Source organism: Bos taurus, chromosome 11 (assembly GCF_002263795.3).
Source record: "Bos taurus isolate L1 Dominette 01449 registration number 42190680 breed Hereford chromosome 11, ARS-UCD2.0, whole genome shotgun sequence".
NCBI lineage: Eukaryota > Metazoa > Chordata > Mammalia > Artiodactyla > Bovidae > Bos > Bos taurus.
The window spans coordinates 145,650-168,813 of record NC_037338.1 but is presented as its reverse complement, the minus strand read 5'-3'; the positions used below and the strand labels follow the sequence as shown (position 1 = coordinate 168,813).

Below are 23,164 nucleotides of genomic sequence, written 5' to 3'. Positions count from 1 at the left end.
CGCCTTTCCTGGCCAGCGGGTCAGATGATAAAACTCCCTTCTGAGTTCACTTTTGACAGCCAAGTTGTCTTTGAGTTTGAGTATAGATTGATCAGCTTCCACTACGGAATTATTCCATGAGAAGCAGGAAGTGCTAGCTATATATTATATATTTTTCTTGGCTTGCCAGGAAGAAATCCAGGGCTATGCAGTTATCTACAACCACTTGGATCAGTGACTTTAGTTTGTTGTTCTTTTAGGACTTTACGATATTATCTTCTCAGTCAATGTAAATAACACACTTTTTATTAATTTTTCTAATTATATGACCCCCTTAGTTGAAGACAGAGCCCTAATGATTCCGACTATAAGGGAGTAACTTTTTTTTTCCCTGTAGGGTGGTTAGTACCCCTTCAGATCAATGTCCATTCGTCCCAGAGAAGAATGGTCTCCTGAAGGAGATGGGAAGAAAATATCTAATGATTTCATTGCTATATATATATATATATATTACCTATATATGCAAGTTAGGTTACTTCTTCCTTTCTCTTTTTTTGGCCCCTCTGGCATGCAAGATCTTGGTTCCCCAGCCAGGAATCTATCCAGTGCTCCCTGCAGGAAGTGCAGTCGAACCACTGGACCACCAGGGAAGTCCTGCAAGTGAGGTTTTGATGAAGTAAATATGATAAAGAGTGTTGTTGATACAGGAAATAAAGATTAGAAGGACCACATATAGTTTTAAAAACAAAAGAACAGTTACTTATAACAAAAGTAGGGAAGGAATTCTGTTATCTCTGGAGTACAGATAACATATATAGAACTAAACAAAATTTGCAAAGGTTGTCATATGACTATGAATGATATTAGGCTAATTAAATATGTAATTTTGCCCATATTTTTGTATAAAGTCCCATTCCTGAAAGAATTTGTATTTTGTTAGAGACAGACTAAGTGCTGAGACTGACTTGGAGAAAAAAACAAGCCAAGTGAAAATTGTCATGGCTGTAGATAGTCTTTTAAAGGAATAAGCTAGTTTCTGTAAGCCAAATACATTCTAGAGGGTGTAAGAATGTATTGGGTGAAGGATAAGCATAGAAGTGATCTGAAGGCTTGTAGATATACAGATTTTACCACTGGTAATTTGTAAGGAGAAACCTTTTTCTGGAACACATAAGATAAACCATCTAGTTTTTTAAGTGTTTAAAACATTTTTTAAATGTTCAAGGTCCAGTTTGGGACCTTAACCGTTTCTAAACAAACAAACAAACAAAAAATCACAAAAACTCAGGTCAGGGAGCTCTTCCATGACACCAGTATAGCCAACCAGTATTTTCTTTAAGGGAAAATACCTAGTTTTGGAGGTTAAGGTAGGGATTTAGGTTAAAGCTTAATCATTAGAGGATCATACGTAAGCCATACAGGTTGAAGGAAACAGAGTAGGCACAGGCAAATGCCAAACTCAAGCAAGCTTTTTGTGACACCTGCTACAGCTTCAGCAAGTAAGATTCAGACAGCTTATTTCATACGCAGATGACACATGCCCAATCAGCATGGGGTCAGCTCCTCACCTCCCTTGTCTGACAGGTAACACTGAGACCAAAGAGGACAGAGAGGCGTGGGCAAGGTGGGTGACAGGGCACTGTGTCACTGAGGAGCAGTTTCTGTAGTGCAACTTTGCAGTTTCTTAGTTTACAGCTATATGGTAAGAGGTGGGCAAAGTGGAAAATCTAAGGCCTCACTGAAACCAGGGAAGGTGGATGAGAAATTGCCTTACAGCAGCCTCCCTCCACATAAGGAGGCAGGTGAGAAATAGCCTTGCAGCAGCACTTTCCTTTTCATAATTGGGAGGATCACAGGGCGTCTGCTCAGGCTTACATCAGCCTGTGATTAAGCCTTGCCTGTGTGGCCTGTGTGGAGACATGTATGGTGGTCAGGGGGCTGCTGGCGCAGAGCAGTTTCCCAGCATTATCATCTATGCTGAGGGAGGAAGTGACAGAATGAATTAGAACAAAGCAGGAAAAGTGCTACAGGCAATAGTTTTCAAGTATCTAGAATTTGTGTTCTCTGGGTTTTAGGATAAGCAGTCTACTTCTGTCAAGTTGTCTACTCTGAAAAATGTCTTTTTTTTTGTTGTGAACAGCTTATCCCAAAGAGCTGTGTTCATGAGTTGCTGCTGCTGCTGCTAAGTCGCTTCAGTCGTGTCCGACTCTGTGCGACCCCAGAGACGGCAGCCCACCAGGCTCCCCCGTCCCTGGGATTCTCCAGGCAAGAACACTGGATTGGGTTGCCATTTCCTTCTCCAATGCATGAAAATGAAAAGTGAAAGTGAAGTCGCTCAGTCGTGCCCGACTCTTAGCAACCTCATGGACTGCAGCCTACCAGGTCCTCTGTCCATGGGATTTTCCAGGCAAGAGTACTGGAGTGGGGTGCCATTGCCTTCTCCGTGTCCATGAGTAATATCTTTGTAATATCATCCCTCCAGAGTACTTGTATACTCTTTTATTGAGGTTTTGTGTTTCTTCCAGAAGACTCAGCAGGATCCTTTGTGTCTGTCTGCTTAGTCGCAGGAGCCTTTCAGTTCAGTTCAGTTCAGTTCAGTTGCTCAGGTGTGTCAGGACTCTTCCCAACCCCATCGACTGCAGCACACCAGGCCTCCCTGTCCATCACCGGCTCCCGGAGATTACTCAAACTCATGTCCATTGAGTCGGTGATGCCATCCAACCATCTCATCCTCTGTCATCCCCTTCTCCTCCTGCCTTCAATCTTTCCCAAGCATCAGGGTCTTTTCAAATGAGTCACTTGTTCACATGCCAAAATATTGGAGTTTCAGCTTCAACATCAGTCCTTCCAATGAATATTCAGGATTGATTTCCTTTAGGATGGACTGATCTCCTTGCTATCCAAGGGACTTTCAAGAGTCTTCTCTGACACCAGAGTTCAAAAGCATCAATTCTCCGGTGCTCAGCTTTCTTTATAGTCCAACTCTCACATCCATACATGACTACTGGAAAAACTACAGCTTTGACTAAATGGATCTTTGTTGGCAAAGTAATGCCTTTGCTTTTTAATATGCTGTCTAGGTTGGTCATAACTTTTCTTCTAAGGAGCAAGCATCTTTTAATTTCATGGCTGCAGTCACCATCTGCAGTGATTTTGGAGCCCCCCCAAATAAAGTCTGTCACTGTTTGCACTGTTTCCCCATCTATTTGCCATGAAGTGATGGGACCAGATGCCATGATCTTAGTTTTCTGAACGTTGAGTTTTAAGCCAACTTTTTCACTCTCCTCCTTCACTTTCATCAAGAGGCTCTTTAATTCTTTTTCACTTTCTGCAATAAGGGTGGTGTCATCTGCATATGTGAGGTTACTGATAATTTCTCCCAGCAATCTTGATTCCAGCTTGTGCTTCATCCAGTCCAGCATTTCTCATGATGTACTCTGCATATAAGTTAAATAAGCAGAGTGACAATATATAGCCTTGACATACTCCTTTCCCAATTTGGAACCAGTCTGTTCCATGTCCAGTTCTAACTGTTGCTTCCTGACCTGCATACAGGTTTCTCAGGAGGCGGGTCAGGTGGTCTGGTATTCCCATCTCTTTAAGAATTTTCCACAGTTTGTTGTGATCCACACAGCCAAAGGCTTTGGCATAGTCAATAAAGCAGAAGTAGATGTTTTTCTGGAACTCTAGCTTTTTTGATAATCCAACGGATGTTGGCAATTTGATCTCTGGTGCCTTTGCGTTTTCTAAATCCAGCTTGAACATCTGGAAGTTCATGGTTCATGTACTGTTGAAGCCTGGCTTGGACAGAAATTTTGAGCATTTCTTTGCTAGCGTATAAGATGAGTGTAATTGTGTGGAGGTCTGAACATTTTTGGCATTGCCCTTCTTTGGGATTGGAATGAAAACTGACCTTTCCAGTCCTGTGGCCACTGCTGAGTTTTCCAAATTCGCTGGCATATTGAGGGCAGCACTTTCACAGCATCATCTCTTAGGATTTGAAATAGTTCAACTGGGATTCCATCACCTCCACTAGCTTTGTTCATAGTGATGCTTCCTAAGGCCTACTTAACTTCGCACTCCAGGATGTCTGGTCTAGGTGAGTGATCACACTATCATGGTTATCTGGGTCATGAAGATCTTTTTTGTATAGTTCTGTGTATTCTTGCCATCTCTTCATCGTATCTTATGCTTTGTTAGGTCCATACCGTTTCTCACCTTTATTATGCTCATCTTTGCATGAAATGTTCCCTTGGTATCTCTAATTTTCTTGAAGAGATCTCTAGTCTTTCCCATTCTATTATTTTCCTCTATTTCTTTGCATTGATCACTGAGGAAGGCCTTACCACTCCTTGCTATTCTTTGGAACTCTGCATTCAGATGGGTATATCTCTCCTTTTCTCCTTTGCCTTTAGCTTCTCTTCTTTTCTCAGGTATTTGTGAGACCTCCTCAGACAACCATTTTGCCTTTTTGCATTTCTTTTTCTTGGGAATGGTCTTGATCACTGCCTCCTGTACAATGCCACTAACCTCTGTCCATAGTTCTTCAGGCACTCTATCAGATCTAAGTCCTTGAAGCTAGTGTTCACTTCCACTGTATAATCATAAGGGATTTGATTTAGGTCATACCTGAATGGTCTAGTGGTTTTCCCTACTTTCTTCCCTGCTTTCTTTAATATTTTCAGTATCTCTAGTCAGAATTCTAAATATGAATGAGTGGTTTTAAGATATAAAAGGTCTTAACACTTTTAGGAGCTTAAGCTGGTCGAGACTGGTGGTAAAAGAAAGGATGCACACCTCTAGGTTTTATTATTTGCATTTAGAATTTTACATACAGACAGTAAAATACACACTTCTTAATTGAATTTTTCAGACTTGATGAATTTTTACATGTGTGTATGTAGTAATCACCATTCCCATCTATAGAGAATATTTTAATGTACTATACAGGCTCCTTAGTAGTCTTTTTTTGTTAGTTATAAACCTCCAAGAGGTAATTACTATTCTAACTTACGTCACCATCGATTAGTTTCTTGAAGTGCATATAAATGGAATCACACAGTAGTCTCTTATGTCTAGCTTCTTTTGCTTATGTCTGCAGATTCATCATATTGTGTTTAGTGGTACAATATTTAATTTTTTCTTTGCTTTATGGATTCCATTATATAAATAAAGCACTGTTTATCCATTCACTTGTTGATGGATATTTGGGTTTAAAATTTTCTACCATTATGACTAAAAGTGTTAAAAACTTTCTTATGCTTGTCCTTCGGTGAATATATGCACTCATTTGTCTTAAGCTGTAAGATACTATAGTATTATAAAAGCTCAAAACTTTTTAAATTAAAATAGCCAGTATGCTGAACCTGTCTCACATGAAATTTTCACATCAACCTAAATTAGACATATACCTCTGATTTTATGATAGAAACTGGGGAAGAATAACACGGACTTCACAATCATCTTAGGGTGATATTGTGTGCCTATTCTAAACTGCAAGGGTTATGGATATTTTCCATTCAGTCATTCAGTAAACATCAAGGCACTGTGCCAGAGCCTAGAGATACAGCTATGAAAGACACAGTCACATACTCTGCTTCACCAAACAATAAGCGAGTCATTCATATATAATATATATAGAGTGCAGATATAAACAACTGAGAATTGTTAGGCGAGTACTTAAGATGGAGGACTTCCTGGTGTCTCAGCGGTAAAGAATCTGCATGCAAGCAGGAGCCACAGAGAGGTGAGTTCGATTCCTAGGTTAGGAAGATCCCCTGGAGAAGGAAACCGCAATCTCCAGTATTCTTGCCTGGAGAATTCCATTGACAGAGGAGCCTGGCAGGCTACAGTCCCTGGGGTTGCCAAGAGTCAGACATGACTGAGCAAGTAACACACACACACCTTCTATGTACATCAGTTGATTAATTTGCATTTTAAAATGTTGTTATTGAACATTTGGGTTTCTATAAGTATAAAAATGTCATAATATAAAAATTTGTAGATTTTTGCTTTTGCTGTGAATATTTTTTACAGATTTAAGTTGAGGTATTCTGCTTTTGTGGTTCATGTTTTATTACTTATCTACTATTAAAATTTGTTTTCTTATTCAAGTTTACTCTTATGATGAGAACTAATATACATAGCTGTCTGTGGGCCAATAAATTAAAAATTCCTTCCAGTAGTTAGAATGTTTGCTTCCTAAAATATTTTAGTTTCTCCCTTCTGTCCTTCCTTCTTTTCTTTTTTATGGTAGCTTAGTAGATGGTATTTGGTTGATGCAAATGTAATTGCAGTTTTGGACTGTGAATTTTAAATCATTATAAGTAGACTCCACACATCTTTATTAAAAAGCGAACCATTACAATCAACACTTTTTTGCCAATGAGAAATGAGTTTGTTTATTCCTTTAGTATAGAAATCCACGCTTAAGCATTCGATGAACTCTTAGAAAACATTTTATGCATCCTGCTGTTTGTGGGTGTTTTCCCTGCAAAAAGTTGTCTAAGTGCTTGAAAAAGTGGTAGTCAGTTGGTGAGAGGTGAGGTGAATATGGCAGATGAGGCAGAACTTCATAGCCCAATTCATTTAACTTCAGAAGTGCTGGTTGTGGGACATGCAGTCAGGTTGGGCGTTGTCACTGAGAAGAACTGGGCCCATTCTGTTGACCAAGGCTGTCTGCAGGTGTTGTGGTTTTCAGTGCATCTCATTGATTCGCTGAGCATACTTCTCAGATATAATGGTTTCGTCCTGATTCATAGTGGACCACCAAACAGTGACCATCACATTTTTTTGGATGTAAGTTTGCCTTTGGGAAGTGCTTTGGAGTTTCTTCTCAGTCCAGCCATGAAACTAGTTGCTGACTGTAGTATAAAATACACTTAAATGGTTTGTTGTTGCATACAATAAGAGAAGATGATACTTCAAAACGATAATTTTTTTTGGGGGGGGTCACCCACTTATCAAGCCTTTTCACTTTTCCAACTTACTTCAAATGCCAAATGACCATACAATGGTCTATGTTGAGTTCTTCGGCAGCTTCTTGATTAGTTGTAAGAGAATCAGCTTCGATGATTGCTCTTGGTTGTTCATTGTCAACTTCCAGTGGCCATGCTGTTCATCTTTGAGAGTCTCGTCTTTGCAAAACTTCTTGAACCACCACTTCATGTACATTCATTAGCAGTTCATGGTCCAAATGCATTGTTGATGTTGCGAGTTGTCTCTGCTGCTTTATGACCCATTTTAAACTAAAATAAGAAAATCACTCAAATTTGCTTTTTGTCTAACATCATTTCCATAGTCTGAAATAAATATAAAATAAGCAGCAATAAGTCATTAGCAAAGAAACATAAAGTGAGAAATGCACATTAAAATTATGTATAACATAGCCACATTTACTTAAGAATGTATTCCAGTATCAAATGGCAAATTTCAACAATGCAAAACCACAATTGCTTTTGCAGCAACCTAACAATTATTGCAGTGTTACTTTTGGACAGTATTGCATTATACATTCATTCATTTGTTTGGTGAGAGTCAATGCTTTTAATGTAAATCAAAGTTTGGCAAACTATAGCTGCTTAAATTGCTGCTTACATTCTTGAAGGGTGTTTAAAATTTAAACAAATTTAAAATATTTACTATCTAACCCTTTATAGCCCACTCCAGTACTCTTGCCTGGAAAATCCCATGGACGGAAGAGCCTGGTGGGCTGCAGTCCATGGGGTCGCGAAGAGTCAGACACGACTGAGTGACTTCACTTTCACTTTTCACTTTCATGCATTGGAGAAGGAAATGGCAACCCACTCCTGTGTTCTTGCCTGGAGAATCCCAGGGATGGAGGAGCCTGGTGGGCTGCCGTCTATGGGGTCGCACAGAGTCGGACACGACTGAAGCGCCTTAGCAATAGCAACCCTTTATAGAAAATTGGCCAATCCCTAATCTTACTGAGTATAAATTAAAATCTTGACTCCTTTTTCTTTTCTTTTGGAAATGTTTCTATAATATTCCCTTTAGAGTTGACATTTAAAAATTGACACTTTCATTGCCTTTTACAGAGAAGATGGTGAATTAGAAGATGGTGAAATAGATGATGCAGGATTTGAAGAAACACAGGAACAGGAAGCAAAAGAGGATGAAAAGCAGAAAAATCAGAAAGCCTACCGAAAATCAAGGAAAAAACACAAGAAAGAAAAAGAGAAGAAAAAGTCCAAAAGGAGAAAACGTGAGAAGCATAAGGTTAGTTAGAATCTATTTTTTGTTTCTTTGGTAAATTTTTATGAAATGTAAAACACTACACTGAAAATTAGTGAGTATAAATCATTGCCTATTTTCTTATATATGGATTAGATCTTTTGATTTATGTGCTTAATAGATTTTCTTAATATAAAGATTATGTGAAATATCTTAAAGATTTAAAAATAGTCAAAGTAAATTTTTAATACAAATTAGAATAAACCTTTTAGATTGATAGAAAATTGTGTGCAAGAATACTGAAAGCTTAAGGAGAGAAAATTTCATTCTCCACAGATGTAGATTGTCAGCACTGGCCTTGTTTGCCCATTCATTTATTTATTCATTCATAAGTATTACTACATGCTTGCTGTGGACATCTCTGTGCTGTATGCTGGGGGTTACAGTCATGAATGAAACAGTCTCTGCTCTTACAGAGGTTACACTGAAACGAGAAGGAGAGAGGCATGAAACAGCTGAAAGCCAAATGCTATCAAGAGAATAGTTGAGTGCTGGGTACAGAATGATGTGGATTAGGGTTGAGCAGAGAGAACTTACATTGACAGAGAACTAATGTTGGCAGTAGTAGTGGGGTAGTTTTTTTAAACTCCCCGAATTTCCCCCATAAAAACAGCAGTTAGGATGGCAAAACCAAAAATGCATTGGCAACATCTACCGAAAAATGAAGTAACAAGTTACCTCCACAAACCTCAAAAGTACAAAAGGATAAAGCTAAACCACAGACTCAAGACTAGAGTAGGATCAGCAGCTGTGTGAAATGAAGCAGAGAAAAGGTAAAGAAATTTCCAGAAAACAGATTACCAACAGGTATTCATCTCAAATGAAAGAGTCCCCAGTGAATGTGGAGAGCCTGTTGGCCAAACTGAGACACCTCACTGGAAACCGAGAGGGGCCTGTACTAGTTTCCAATTCCTGTGTGCGTATAAGGTGACCGGGTAAAACTGGATGGGGCTGGGATGGTCTGGGTCTCATGAACTCATAATGCTGATCAAGTAGATTTCTTCTAGAACAGAGTCCCACCCTGAAGAGACAGCTGCTGGGAGTAGAATCTAGACTGAGAGGATAAGAATAATAGGGCTAAGGAAGGAAAAATGGGTTAGCGAGCAGGGCTGGCTTATCTCAGAACATATACAGCCATATTTTTTCGTGCTTCATGTTAACAACATGAGAGTGAAGCTGGGGCAGTTTCCTGGTCCATTCTTACTTTGATACGTGAGCAGCAAGATTGGACCATGATCACATTCCACACAAGTTACTGTTATTAAAAAGAAGGAGGAAAATGGAGAGAATGACATTCTTCCAGAAAAGAAAGAGTGCCCACAAAGCACGAAAAACTTAACCTAATATTTCAAAATGATTTTTAAAAATTACGAAAGTAATACAAACTATGATCAGACAGCATCAGTAGAATTTGCAGGGGGATCCTTTGATCATTTAGGCAAAAAGACCAAGTCACTGATTAAGAAAGGGAAATCAGATTTATAAAAAAAAATTTTTGATGTCACCATTTTGTGCCAGAAGATCATGGAATAACATATTTGAATAAAATGTGAGCCAAGCATTTTATATCCAGGTACATACCAAATTTCAAATATAATGTCCTCAGAAAAACTGTATATAAAAGAAATCAGGAAACAATGTCATAAGCCTTCTCATAAACTCTACTAGAGAACAAGTTCAGATATCCAAAATGACTGAGTGATAAAGCAAGAGTGATCTATATACACTGCATATTTGTCTATAAAACTAAAAGTAAATACTGAACATAAGCAGGGCAGAATATTATGTATCGAAACATTATGGCTATAGAAGGTGTCAGGAAAAGCAGAAGAATATATCGTAAGCAAGATAACTTTATTGGTAGCTTTATAGTTTTTAACTGAGAATTTTAAAATATACCTCAAATTATTATCCTGAGAATGAAAGAGAGGAAAGAAAAGAAGAGGTTACTACCTAATGTCAACATTAGTTCTTCTAGTAAACAAATAATATGCAAAGAAGGGACAGGGACTCAGGTTATTGGAAAAAAGCAGTCTGAAAGAAGTAATTGAAACAAAAATACCAATACCTAATACCAAATACCTTCCTAATACCAAAAGATACACTCCCCAACAATGCAAAATCTAATTCTAAGCTATGTAAAAGAGAAAGATTTAAAAAATGGGTAAAGAAATACCAGGCAAACGCAAAGAAAGAGAAGGCAGAAGTCACAGTGTTGATATATGAAAAAGTCAAGGAACTTCCCTGGCGGTCCAGTGGTTAAGACTCCATGCTTCCAATACAGGGAGCATGGGTTCGATCCCTGGTCTGAAAACTAAGATCCTGCCTGCTGTAGGGGTGTGGCAGAAGAAGAGTCAAATTTAGGTCAAAAAGGTATTGAACAGAGTGCCGTGTTGAGGTGGGTAGGGGAGGGGATTCAAGAGGGAGGAGACATATGTATACTTACGACTGATTCACATTGTATGGCAGAAGAGAACAGAATATTGTAAAGCAGTTATTCTCCAACTAAAAACAATTTTTTTAAAAAAGGCATTGCAAGAAGCAAAGAGGGTACTTTATAATGTTAAGGATTATAATTCATGAAGCTATGTTGCTAATATTTTATATTCCCTTAAATATCAATTTTAATAAAGTAGGAACTGTAGGAACTGTGAGAAGAAATAGGAATAGTAATATAAAGGAGATACACTAGTAACCTGTCTTATCCCAAAGACATCAATCAAATGGATGAAGAGTTGATAAGGATATTACAGAAATACTATAAACATATAGTAAGCTCTGAATCCTGAGAATATATCTTCCTCTCAAGTGTACTTGGAATATTCACAAAAACAGACCATGTCATAGGCAACAAACTCCAGTTAATTCAGTAGAGTATAAATAATATAAAGAGCAATCTCAAACCACAGTGCAATAAAATAAGACATTAATAACAAAGTCAGAAACCAGAAATGCCTTTGAACACAGATTAAAACTGCAGAATTTCAGGAATATAATGATAAAACTTTGACATATGGAGGATAACTAAAAAATTATCAGAAGAAAAATTATTATGGTATTAAAATCTAGAAAACAGAAAAGAGAGAAACAAAAAGGAAGAACTTAAAATTACAAGCAGAATTTAACAAATTAAAATGTAAAGTCAGTTTTATAAAAGAATCAGCAAGATATATAAATTATTGACCAAACTAGTCAAGAAAAAGGGGAAGCAAAAACAAAGTTAGATATTTTGAGGCTGCTGCTGCTGCTGCTGCGAAGTCACTTCAGTCGTGTCCAACTCTGTGCGACCCCATAGACGGCAGCCCACCAGGCTTCCCCGTCCCTGGGATTCTCCAGGCAAGAACGCTGGAGTGGGTTGCCATTTCCTTCTCCAATGCATGAAAATGAAAAGTGAAAGTGAAGTCGCTCAGTCGTGTCCCGACTCTTCGCGACCCCATGGACCGCAGCCTACCAGGCCTCCTCCATGGAAAATCCTCCATGGGATTTTCCAGGCAAGAGTACTGGAGTGGTGTGCCATTGCCTAAGAACTTTTGAAACCATCATGCCCTGGTTCATTTTTAACAGTTCTTCCTTTAAGTTATCTATCTTCGCTCATAGAGAGGTACTTTCAACATTTTGCTTGAAAATCTTGAAAAAACTTGAAAAACTTGAAAAAGTTCATTAGGCTTATTTCCTACTTTCCGTTTTACTGAATGTAACAGTGTTGCCAGGTTTCTGCACTATAGAACGGAGATCTTCCTTTGCCACTCCTTTATTTACTTTTGACTGTGCTGGGTCTGTCGGAGAAGGCAATGGCACCCCACTCCAGTACTCTTGCCTGGAAAATCCCATGGATGGAGGAGCCTGGTGGGCTGCAGTCCATGGGGTAGCTAAGAGTTGGACAAGACTGACGACTTCACTTTCACTTTTCACTTTCATGTGTTGGAGAAGGAAATGGCAACCCACTCCAGTGTTCTTGCCTGGAGAATCCCAGGGACAGGGGAGCCTGGTGGGCTACCGTCCATGGGGTCGCACAGAGTCGGACACGACTGAAGCAACTTAGCAGCAGCAGTGCTGGGTCTGTGGCTGCATGGGCTTTCTGTAGTTCCGGCAAGTGGCGGCTGGGGCTGCAGTAAACGGGCTTCTCATTGCTGTGCCTTCTCTTGCAGAGCCCAGGCTCCAGAGTGCGTGGTCTCAGTAGGCGTGGCCCCCGAGCTCTAGAGCACAGGCTTAGTACTTGTAACACTCCGGTTTAGTTGCCCTATAGCATACGGAATCTTCCCAGACCGGGGATCAAACCACTGTGCCACCAGGGAAACCCCTCCACTTTTAATAAGATATCTCTCTTTCCTTTAAGTTACCCCAAATTTCAAAATTTTACTTATGATCATTAAGGGTGATCTAGGCTTTCACTAGTGCTCCTTTAAGGTCATTCCAGTATCTATTCCTTGCCTGATTCCAAAACCAGTCCTGCCTTTTAGATGTTTGTACTGGCAGCACCACATTTCCAGAATCTGTATTAGCTAACTATTGCAGAGATTGCTACTCCAAACTTAGAAGCTTAAAACAATGAAAGTTTGCCTCTCTGTTTCTGTGGGTCAGAAACGTGGGTATGGCTTAACTTTGTGATTCTGGCTCAGCACTTCTTGTGAGGTTGCAGTCATTTCCTCGTCCAAGTTCAGTCACGAGGCTCTTGGCAGCCTCAGCTCCTCAGCATGTGAGCCTCTTTACATGTCACAGCAGCGTCCTCATGGTTTGGCTCACTTCCTCCAAAGCAAGTGAGCCAACAGTGAGAGCAAGCGAGAGCACCCACGATGACAGCTACAGTCTTCTTCTTAACCTAAGCACTTTGGACAAAATCTATTTACTAGAAACAAGCTTCTAAATTTAGGCCTCACTCAAGGGGAGAAGAATTAATCTTTACCTCTTGAGGACAGGAGTAATAATTTGTGGACTTTACCTTCAACCCCCAAAGGAGGAATATATGGGGTGACCCTAACATATTAAAGCACATTAATGCTCTGTCATTAAAGCAGTGTGATACTGGTACATGGAAAAATAGACAGTGAAACAGAAAACTGTTTTCCTCATTTGTGGTAGATTTTTGAAGGACAGGTAGGAATTAGTTGGTTGACTGAAGAGACACAAAGAATACAAAAGCAAAACGGTGTGAAAAGGCTGCCATGTTCAGGGAAGTCACTGAAGTCTCTAAAGTCTTTCTGGCACTGAATATTTGAAGGGTTCACTAAGTGGCTGTCCTGTTAATTAGCTTTCTACTATCCGTCTTTTGCCCTCTTTACTCACCAGGATGTGGTATCATGCTGTTAAAGAGTCCCACAGAAAACATAATCGTTGAGACTTGAACTTTAGTACTTAGCAACCAAGTGGATTGAAAGAAATAATCCACCAGTGTATTATAAGTAAAAAACAAAATTAAAGGAACACTTTCAAACACTAAACAGATACTAAACGATACCCCCAAAAAAAGAAACACAAAAATTCTGAAATAAAAAGTATACTATCCTTTTCACTTAAAAATGTAATAATTTTAATTACTCTCTTCTATTTCTAGCTATTTTTAATGTAGTCCAGTTGCTAATTTCAGGTTAATAATTACTCTTATTTATTACTATATATGAACCACATAGTGTATTTTTTTTTTTATAATAGCCTACCTAATGGCTTCTTAAATCTGTATTCTAGACTCATTTTGCGGGGGGATAGCCTGAAGAATGAGAAGGCAATGGCAAGCCACTCCAGTAGTCTTGCCTAGAAAATCCCATGGATGGAGGAGCCTGGTAGGCTGCAGTCCATGGGGTCGCTAGAGTCGGACACGACTGAGCAACTTCACTTTCACTCTTCACTTTCATGCATTGGAGAAGGAAATGGCAACCCACTCCAGTGTTCTTGCCTGGAGAATCCCAGGGACGGCAGAGCCTGGTGGGCTGCTGTCTATGGGGTCGCACAGAGTCGGACACGACTGAATCGACTTAGCAGCAGCAGCCTGAAGAATCTTCTTTCAGCAGAATCTTCTCTTCTCTGATGGCTCTTCCTGAAGCAAGGCCCTTGTTTGAACTTCTTCTTAGGCGAGTCTTCTAAGTGTTTTTCAAATGAGAAGTGTTGTCTTGAGCCAGAGCTGACTTCTGCTAGTAACACAGCAAATTTGGCCTTTAAATCAATAATATTTATTTCAAATCCTAACCAAAAAGATTAGATACTTAAGCTTAAAGTGTTTCATAGCATAATTATAAAAAGATCTTCATATCACCTATGATATCAACAGAAACAGAGCAGCACCACAAAACTAAACCCTGGAACGTTTAAGAACAATGTAGAGGAAAACAGTTAGTCATCTTAAGTGAGCATGTAAGAACGGAATAGAGGAAAACAGATCCTTCCATCAAAAGTATCAAGAGCTCAATTTAGTTTGGCACATTTTTACTGAGTTTGTTCTAGACCTTCATGCTGGAAATGCAAGGACGATAAAATATAGAGCCAGTGTCTTTGTTGATAAGAACTTTAAAAAAATTTTTTAAAGAGGATGCTCAACCTGGGAAGGTAATTATTTTGACTAGATGGAGGAGATTTGGTGATCTGAATGAATGAAATTGCATTCATACTTGAAAAAACTTATTCATGATATTTGTCAATCACTATCAATTACTTGTGGTTTGCATTTCATCTTTGTTCAATTTTGTGGATTGGATTTATTTTATATCTCTAATTTGGAATGTTTTGGTATCTTTTAGATTTAGAGTACTTATACAATAGATTAAGAACTCTAAAGCCGTTTTAGGTAAAAAAAATAATAATTCATACTCAATTCATGTTCTAGGACCTTTTTGGTGATGAGGAACCAATTTTATTTCCTTTAAGATTAACTTAAATTTAAGATACCTTTAGAGCATATTTTCTGTTTGAAGTCCTTGGGCCAAAGGGATGATGGAGAAAATGCTGCCATAAAATCTCTGAGAAAAGAGGAATATGTACTTTCCTTCAGAAAATTGTAAAGAAGCTGGGGTGGAGGTGGTCTTTGGAGCAAGAATTTTTCAGTTAGTACTTCAGAACCTACTAGGATAATATAATCTATTGGTTGGCCCCTCTGGTTGAAATAAGCTTATTCAGTTACTAGTTAAATTTTCTTCCTTTTGTAAATGTAACAGTTTTGGTTTTTCCTTCTTTTAGCATAATTCTCCATCCAGTGATGATAGTTCAGACTATAGCCTTGATTCAGAGGTCGAACATACAGAAACTTCCCACAGAAAAAGATCTGGTTTCTACAGAGATTATGACATTCCATTTTCTCAGGTATTTCTTTATTTTTATTGTAAAATATATGTATATAATATGTATATAAAATATACATAGCATAGAATTTACAGTTTTAACTATTTTTCTTTCTCTAAAAATTGAAGTAGAATTGACCTACAACACTATGTTAGTTCCAGGTACACAATGTATTATAATAATAGCATTCATTATTTCTGTACATTACAAAATGATACCATCACAAGTCTGGTTACCAGACTTTCACTTATTTCACTTAACATGATGCCCTCTAGGATTTCATTCTTTTTTATGGTCAAGTAATATTCCATTGTATATGTGCTACATACCTTTATCCATTCATCTCTGCTGTCACCTACAGAGATATTACATTATGTTTTCCCTGTGCTGTACATTTCATCCCTGTGACTCACGTGTTTTACAACTGGAAGGCTCTACCTCTTAATCTCCCTGGCCTATTTCTTTTATCCGCATTCCCCTCTGGCAACCACCTGTTTGTTCGAAGCTGTTTCTCTTCTGTTGTTTGCTCATTTGTTTGGTTTTTAGATTCCACATATAAGAGAAATAACACGGCATTTATCTTTCTCTGTCTGGGTCATTTCACTTAGCGTGATGCCCTGTAGGTCCATCCACATTGTTGCACGTGGCAAGGTTTCATTCTTCCTTATGGTCGAGTAATATTCCATTGTATATGTGCCACATATCTTTATCCGGTCATCCATTAATGAGCACTTAGGTCGTTTTTGTATCTTGGCCACTGTAAATAATGCAGCAGTGAACACAGGGGTGCATATATCTTTTCAAATTAATGTTTTTATTTTCTCTGGGAAAATATCCAGAAGTGGAACACTGGATCATATGATAGTTCTATTTTTTTAATATTTTGAGAAACCTTCGTACTGTTTTCTGTGGTGGCTGCACCAATTTACATTCCCACCAACAGTGTACAAGTGTTCCCTTTCCTCTGCATTTTCACCAATACATGTTATTTCTTAGCTTTTTGATGATGGCCATTCTGCCAGGTGTGAGGTGATATATCCTTGTGGTTTTGATTTGCATTTCCCTGATGATTAGTGATAGTGATATTGAGCATCTTTTCATGTGTCTGTTGACCACTCATATATCTTCTTTGGAAAAACTCACTATTTTCACCATTTTAAAATAACAGTTGCTCAGTGACATTAAGTGTATTTACCGTGTTTTGCAACGATCACTTCTATCCGTTTCCAGAACATTTTTGTCATCCTAAAGAGAAGCAGTATCTGCCAAACAGTAATGCCTCATTTCTCCCCTCCCCCCTCCTGGTATCCACTATTCTTTCCATCTCTGTGAATTTGTCTGCTCTGGGCACGTCACACACTGTCCTTTTGTGTCTGCCTTTTTTCACTTAACATAATTTTTTCATCTTTGTTGAAAAAAATTTTTCCATCTATGTTGTATAGTATGTATCAGAATTTCCTTATGTTTTGAAGCTCGATAATATTCCATTATAGGTATATACCACATTTTGTTTATTTATTCCTTTATTGATAGTTATTTGGATTGCTTCCACCTTTTGCCTATTGTCTATGAATACGGGTGTATAGACATCTCTTTGAGACTCTGCTGTCAATTCTTTGGGGGTGTAGACCTAGGAGTGAAATTGCTTGATTATATGTTATTTCTGCATTTAACTTTCTGAGGAACTACCAACTGTTTCCCACAAAGGCTGCACCATTTTACATTTCTGCCAACAATGCTTGAGACTTTTCTAATTGTTCCACATCCTTGTCAAACTTGTTATTTTCTGTTTTTTGTTTGTTTTGTTTCGGATAAGAGCTTTCTTGTGCATATGTGTGCAGTCGCTAAGTTGTGTTTGACTTTTTGCAACCCCATGAACTATAGCCCACCAGGCTCCTCTGTCCATGGGATTTTTCTGGCAGGAATACTGGAGCAGGTTGCCATTTCCTCCTCCAGGGGACCTTCTCGACCCAGAGACTGAATCCTCATCTCCTGGATTTCAGGTGGATTCTTTACCACTGAGCCGCCTGGAAAGCCCAAGAGCCTTCTTAATGGGTGTGAAATGATATCTTTTGAATTGCTGCCTTTTAAAGAGAAAAATTAAGCTTTCAATTTCATTCTTTGCTTTCTGATATTAAAAAAAATATTCTATAAAACATGCTACAAATTTCAAATCTTTGAACATAAAGAATACATCATGTATTTGTTTGCTAGGGCTTCCATAACAACATACCACAGACTAGTGGCTTAAACAGCAGAAATTTACTTTTCTCACAGTCCAGAGGCTAGATCTGAGTTCAAGATTGAGGGGCTGGCAGGATTGGTTTTCTCTGAGGGCCACAAAGAAAGGATCTGTTTGGCTTTTCTTCTTGGCTTGTAGACTTGTAGACCTACTCACTGCTTTGTCCTTGTATGGTCATCCCTCTGTGCACGTGGACCCTTGGTTCCTCTGTGTGTTCAAATTTCCTCTTAGACAGAGAGCAGTCAAATTGGATCAGGACTCACCCTAATATCTTCATTGTGACTTAATCACCACTTTAAAGTCCCTTTCTCCAAACACTCACATGTTGAGGTATTGAGGGTTAGGGCTTCAATATACAAATTTTGTGCCATCTACCTTTTCAAGTGCAAATGTTATTTGATGTGTTTTAAACAGAAAAAAAAAGTAAAACATGATATACTTTATATCTTCCTTAAGTATATTGCATTGTATGAGCAAAACTTCAATATAAATAATTACTTTGTGCTGGAAAAATCCTGGCGCTCTCAGGAGTACTGAGGAGTATTCACGTCAGTGTGCATAAACCTCAAAATCCACAGACTTACTGGGGATTTCTAAGGTTTCCACTTTTTCCAGACTCTGGACTTCTCCTTTTGTTCCCAAAGGTTAAAAGGATAGTCAAAAGTATTGTTGAACCTGTCAGATGATTTTTCATGATGGGCCAATGCTTTCAGAGCAAAAACAGCTCCAAGTACTGCTCACTTCTGGGGATTTTCAGCTACTCCATGAATAATGGTCCAGAAATCCTTCGCTAATTTGTTAGCTCTGTGATGTCTATAGTAGTTTGAAAAAAAATTTTTTTTCTGCATTTTTTTTAGGAGAAGGGCTGATCTGAATTAAATTACCTAATCTGGCATTAGAAAAGAAAGTTCAGGATCATTTCCTTCACATACGCTTTAGGGTTGACTCACTGATATTAGAAAGTATATCCTAAAAATCTCATTTAATGAGATAAAAAGTAGGTACTATATGTAAGTTTTACTCTAAAAGGCAATAATAGAATATAGTATTAGCATCTAACTATGAAATTGAAATGCTTAATATGTTTTCCTTTTTCCTCATCCTTGTTCAGGGTCTCCTGTACTCTTATTTCATGTTTATAATGATAGCCTGTATTACAGAAACCAAATCTGCCCCCACAGACATTCTAGCAGGTATATAGCCTAATAATCAATAAGCAAAATGATTGGAGAAATTATATCTTTTGGTAGAATTTATAGTCTTTTTCGTTTCTTTTATCTTTAGGAGGGCTTTTAAAAATACTTGCTAGATCCTTGCTGCTGAGTACATTTTGTTCATTCCAGATGATGAACTTGTGAAGCACGAGGAGCTCTTCTTCTCTGGGGCTGCTCTGTAACCCCTCAGTCCATTTAGCACTTCCAGGAGAGCTTGGGTGGTGCCCTGATGTAAACACTAAGCACTGCAGCAGGCATGTTAGAGTCTGTCACTGCAGAAGGAGCCCTGAGATGGGAGATTTGCATCATTAGAGGGATAGGATTATTTGCAGTTGGGAAATCAAGGGAGGGATGAATTGAAAGTTTAGGGGTAATTCTGCTTGAAAAACTAGGAATTATGGAGATTATTTTTGTAAAGGCTGTGAAAAAATCAAGAGAACTGGATTATTATTAATGCTTAAAAGCTTTTGTGGAAAGCATCTAATTTCTAGAGAAAAATTCAAAGTTGCCCATTAACAGTAATCTTTAGTAATTAAGCATTGAAATATATCATTGAAAAATTAATATAATCACATTTTTAATAAAAGGAAATGTAAGTACCATTCAATGAATTAATCTTCAGCTTAATCAAAACAATTCTTTTTTTGTTTTAATAGTGGCTTTTTAAAAAATGTAAGAAACACTGCCTTTTGGCTATGATCCTAAATCCACTTCTGAATTTCTGAAGTGCTAGACTGAGAACAGTTGATAAACTTTAAAAACGTTGCTTTAAGAATGTTGGAAGTCACGGGAGGCCGGAAAGCCGGCACCTGGCACCATGTGTACTAGGGGTCCACTGGAAGGTGAAGGCCGGGGCTGACTGGGCCGGGCGTGTGTAGTGCGGGGCTGGCCGGGGCTTTGTTGCCATGGAGCGGGATGAGAATCAGCTGTCCGTGCAGCCCACTCTCAAGACCGAGGGGCTGTGTTTCCTTCATGTAAGAGAAATTAAGGAAACAATTCCATTCACCATTGCAACGAAAAGAATAAAATACTTAGGAATATATCTACCTAAAGAAACAAAGAACCTATATATATAAAACTATAAAACACTGGTGAAAGATATCAAAGAGGGCGCTAATAGATGGAGAAATATACCGTGTTCATGGATCGGAAGAATCAATATAGTGAAAGTGAGTATACTACCCAAAGCAATCTATAGATTCAATGCAATCCCTATCAAGCTACCAATGGTATTTTTCACAGAGCTAGAACAAATAATTTCACAATTTGTATGGAAATACGAAAAACCTCGAATAGCCAAAGCAATCTTGAGAAAGAAGAATGGAACTGGAGGAATCAACCTGCCTGACCTCAGGGTCTACTACAAACCCACAGTAAAGACAGTATGGTACTGGCACAAAGACAGAAATATAGATCAACGGAACAAAATAGAAAGCCCAGAGATAAATCCACACACCTACGGACACCTTATCTTTGACAAAGGAGACAAGAACATACAATGGAGAAAGTGAAGTGAAGTTGCTCAGTCGTGTCCAACTCTTTGTGACCCCATGGACTGTAGCTTATCAGGCTTCTCTGTCCATGGGATTTTCCAGGCAAGAGTACTAGAGTGGGTTGCCATTTCCTTCTCTAGAGGATCTTCTCGACCCAGGGATCAAACCCGGGTCTCCCACATTGCAGGCAGCTGCTTTACCCTTTGAGCCACCAGGGAAGCCCAATGAAGAAAGGACAATCTCTTTAACAAGTGGTGCTGGGAAAACTGGTCAACCACTTGTAAAAGAATGAAACTAGAACACTTTATAACACCAAACACAAAAATAAACTCAAAATGGATTAAAGATCTAAATGTAAGACCAGAAACTATAAAACTCCTAGAGGACAACATAGGCAAAACACTCTCCGACATACATCACAGCAGGATCCTCTATGACCCACCTCCCAGAATGTTGGAAATAAAAGCAAAAATAAACAAATGGGACCTAATTAAACTTAAAAGCTTCTGCACAACAAAGGAAACTATAAGCAATGTGAAAAGACAGCCTTCAGAATGGGAGAAAATTATAGCAAATGAAGCAACTGACAAAGAATTAATCTCAAAAATATACAAGCAACTCCTGCAGCTCAATTCCAGAAAAATAAATGACCCAATCAAAAAACGGGCCAAAGAACTAAACAGATATTTCTCCAAAGAAGGCATACAGATGGCTAACAAACACATGAAAAGATGCTCAACATCACTCATTATGAGAGAAATGCAAATCAAAACCACAATGAGGTACCATTTCACACCAGTCAGGATGGCTGCTATCCAAAAGTCTACAAGCAATAAATGCTGGAGAGGGTGTAGAGAAAAGGCAACCCTCTTACACTGTTGGTGGGAATGCAAACTAGTACAGCCACTATGGAGAACAGTGTGGAGATTCCTTCAGTTCAGTTCAGTTCAGTTCAGTTGCTCAGTCGTGTCTGACTCTTTGTGACCCTGTGAATTGTGGCACGCCAGGCCTCCCTGTTCATCACCATCTCCCGGAGTTCACTCAAAATCATGTCCACTGAGTCAGTGATGCCATCCTTCCATCTCATCCTCTGTTGTCCCCTTTTCCTCCTGCCGCTAATCCCTCCCAGCGTCAGAGTCTTTTCCAATGAGTCAACTCTTTGCATGAGGTGGCCAAAATACTGGAATTTCAGCTTTAGCATCATTCCTTCCAAAGAACACCCAGGACTGATCTCCTTTAGAATGGACTGGTTGGATCTCCTTGCAGTCCAAGGGACTCTCAAGAGTCTTATCCAACTCCACAGCTCAAAAGTGTTAATTCTTCGGCACTCAGCTTTCTTCACAGTCCAACTCTCGAATCCATACATGACCACTGGAAAAACCATAGCCTTGACTAGATGGACCTTTGTTGGCAAAGTAATGTCTCTGCTTTTCAATATGTTAACTGAAAATAGAACTGCCATACGACCCAGCAATCCACTGCTGGGCATACACACCAAGGAAACCAGAATTGAAAGAGACACGTGTACCCCAATGTTCATCGCCGCACTGTTTATAATAGCCAGGACATGGAAGCAACCTAGATGTCCATCAGCAGAGGAATGGATAAGAAAGCTGTGGTACATATGCACAATGGAGTATTACTCAGCCATTAAAAAGATATTTGAATCAGTTCTAATAAGATGGATGAAACTGGAGCCTATTATACAGAGTGAATTAAGCCAGAAAGAAAAACACCAATACAGTATGCTGCTAAGTTGCGTCAGTTGTGTCCGACTCTGTGCGACCCCATAGACGGCAGCCCACCAGGCTCTGCCGTCCCTGGGATTCTCCAAGCAAGAACACTGGAGTGGGTTGCCATTTCCTTCTCCAATGCATGAAAATGAAAAGTGAAAGTGAAGTCGCTCAGTCGTGTCTGACTCTTCGTGACCCCATGGACTGTAGCCCACCAGGCTCCTCTGTCCATGGGATTTTCCAGGCAAGAGTACTGGAGTATACTAACACATATACATGGAATTTAGAAAGATGGTAACGATAACCCTGTATGCGAGACAGCAAAAGAGACACAGATATATAGAACAGTCTTATGGACTCTGTGGGAGAGGGTGAGGGTGGGATGATTTGGGAGAATGGCATTGAAACATATATAATATCATATGTGAGACGAATCGCCAGTCTAGGTTTGATGCATGATACAGGATGCTTGGGGCTGGTGCACTGGGATAACCCAGAGGGATGGGATGGGGAGGGAGGAGGGAAGGGGGTTCAGGATGGGGAGCATGTGTACACCTGTGGCGGATTCATGTTGATGTATGGCAAAACCAATACAATATTGTAAAGTAATTAGCCTCCAATTAAAATAAATTAAAAAATAAATTTATATTAAAAAAAAGAATGTTGGAAGTCTAATACAATGTCTTCAAAATTCAAAATCGATGTTAATTGATTTTCTTGATTGTTTCAGTTAGTATTTACTTTTTCTCTATTTTATAATTACTAGAAAGGACTTAATATTTCTCTGTATTTTATTAAAAATGCAGTCTCGTGTTGGTATTCTGCCAGGGTAGTATTTTATATCACATTTAAAATGTACTAAACTGAAAATGAGTCATGGTCTGACTTTTTCTAGATCCTCAAGTTGTAATTATGTGCAATTTTTTTCTTGCTTTCTTATAAAAAAATTGACAAGATATGATAGAAGTAATGAAAATATTTCGG

At 38.8% G+C, this 23,164-nt stretch overlaps 1 protein-coding gene across 2 annotated transcripts in view; it reads left to right on the top strand.

Moving 5' to 3' along the window:
• The window catches only part of ZC3H6 (zinc finger CCCH-type containing 6), a 76,416-nt gene that overhangs the window by 21,602 nt on the left and 31,650 nt on the right, over positions 1 to 23,164 (top strand). For both annotated transcript variants that reach the window (XM_059891615.1, XM_059891614.1), the window contains exons 2-3: positions 8,037 to 8,217; positions 15,397 to 15,519. In XM_059891615.1, the coding sequence (XP_059747598.1) occupies positions 8,037 to 8,217; positions 15,397 to 15,519 (304 nt within the window). The remainder of the gene's footprint in view (positions 1 to 8,036; positions 8,218 to 15,396; positions 15,520 to 23,164) is intronic.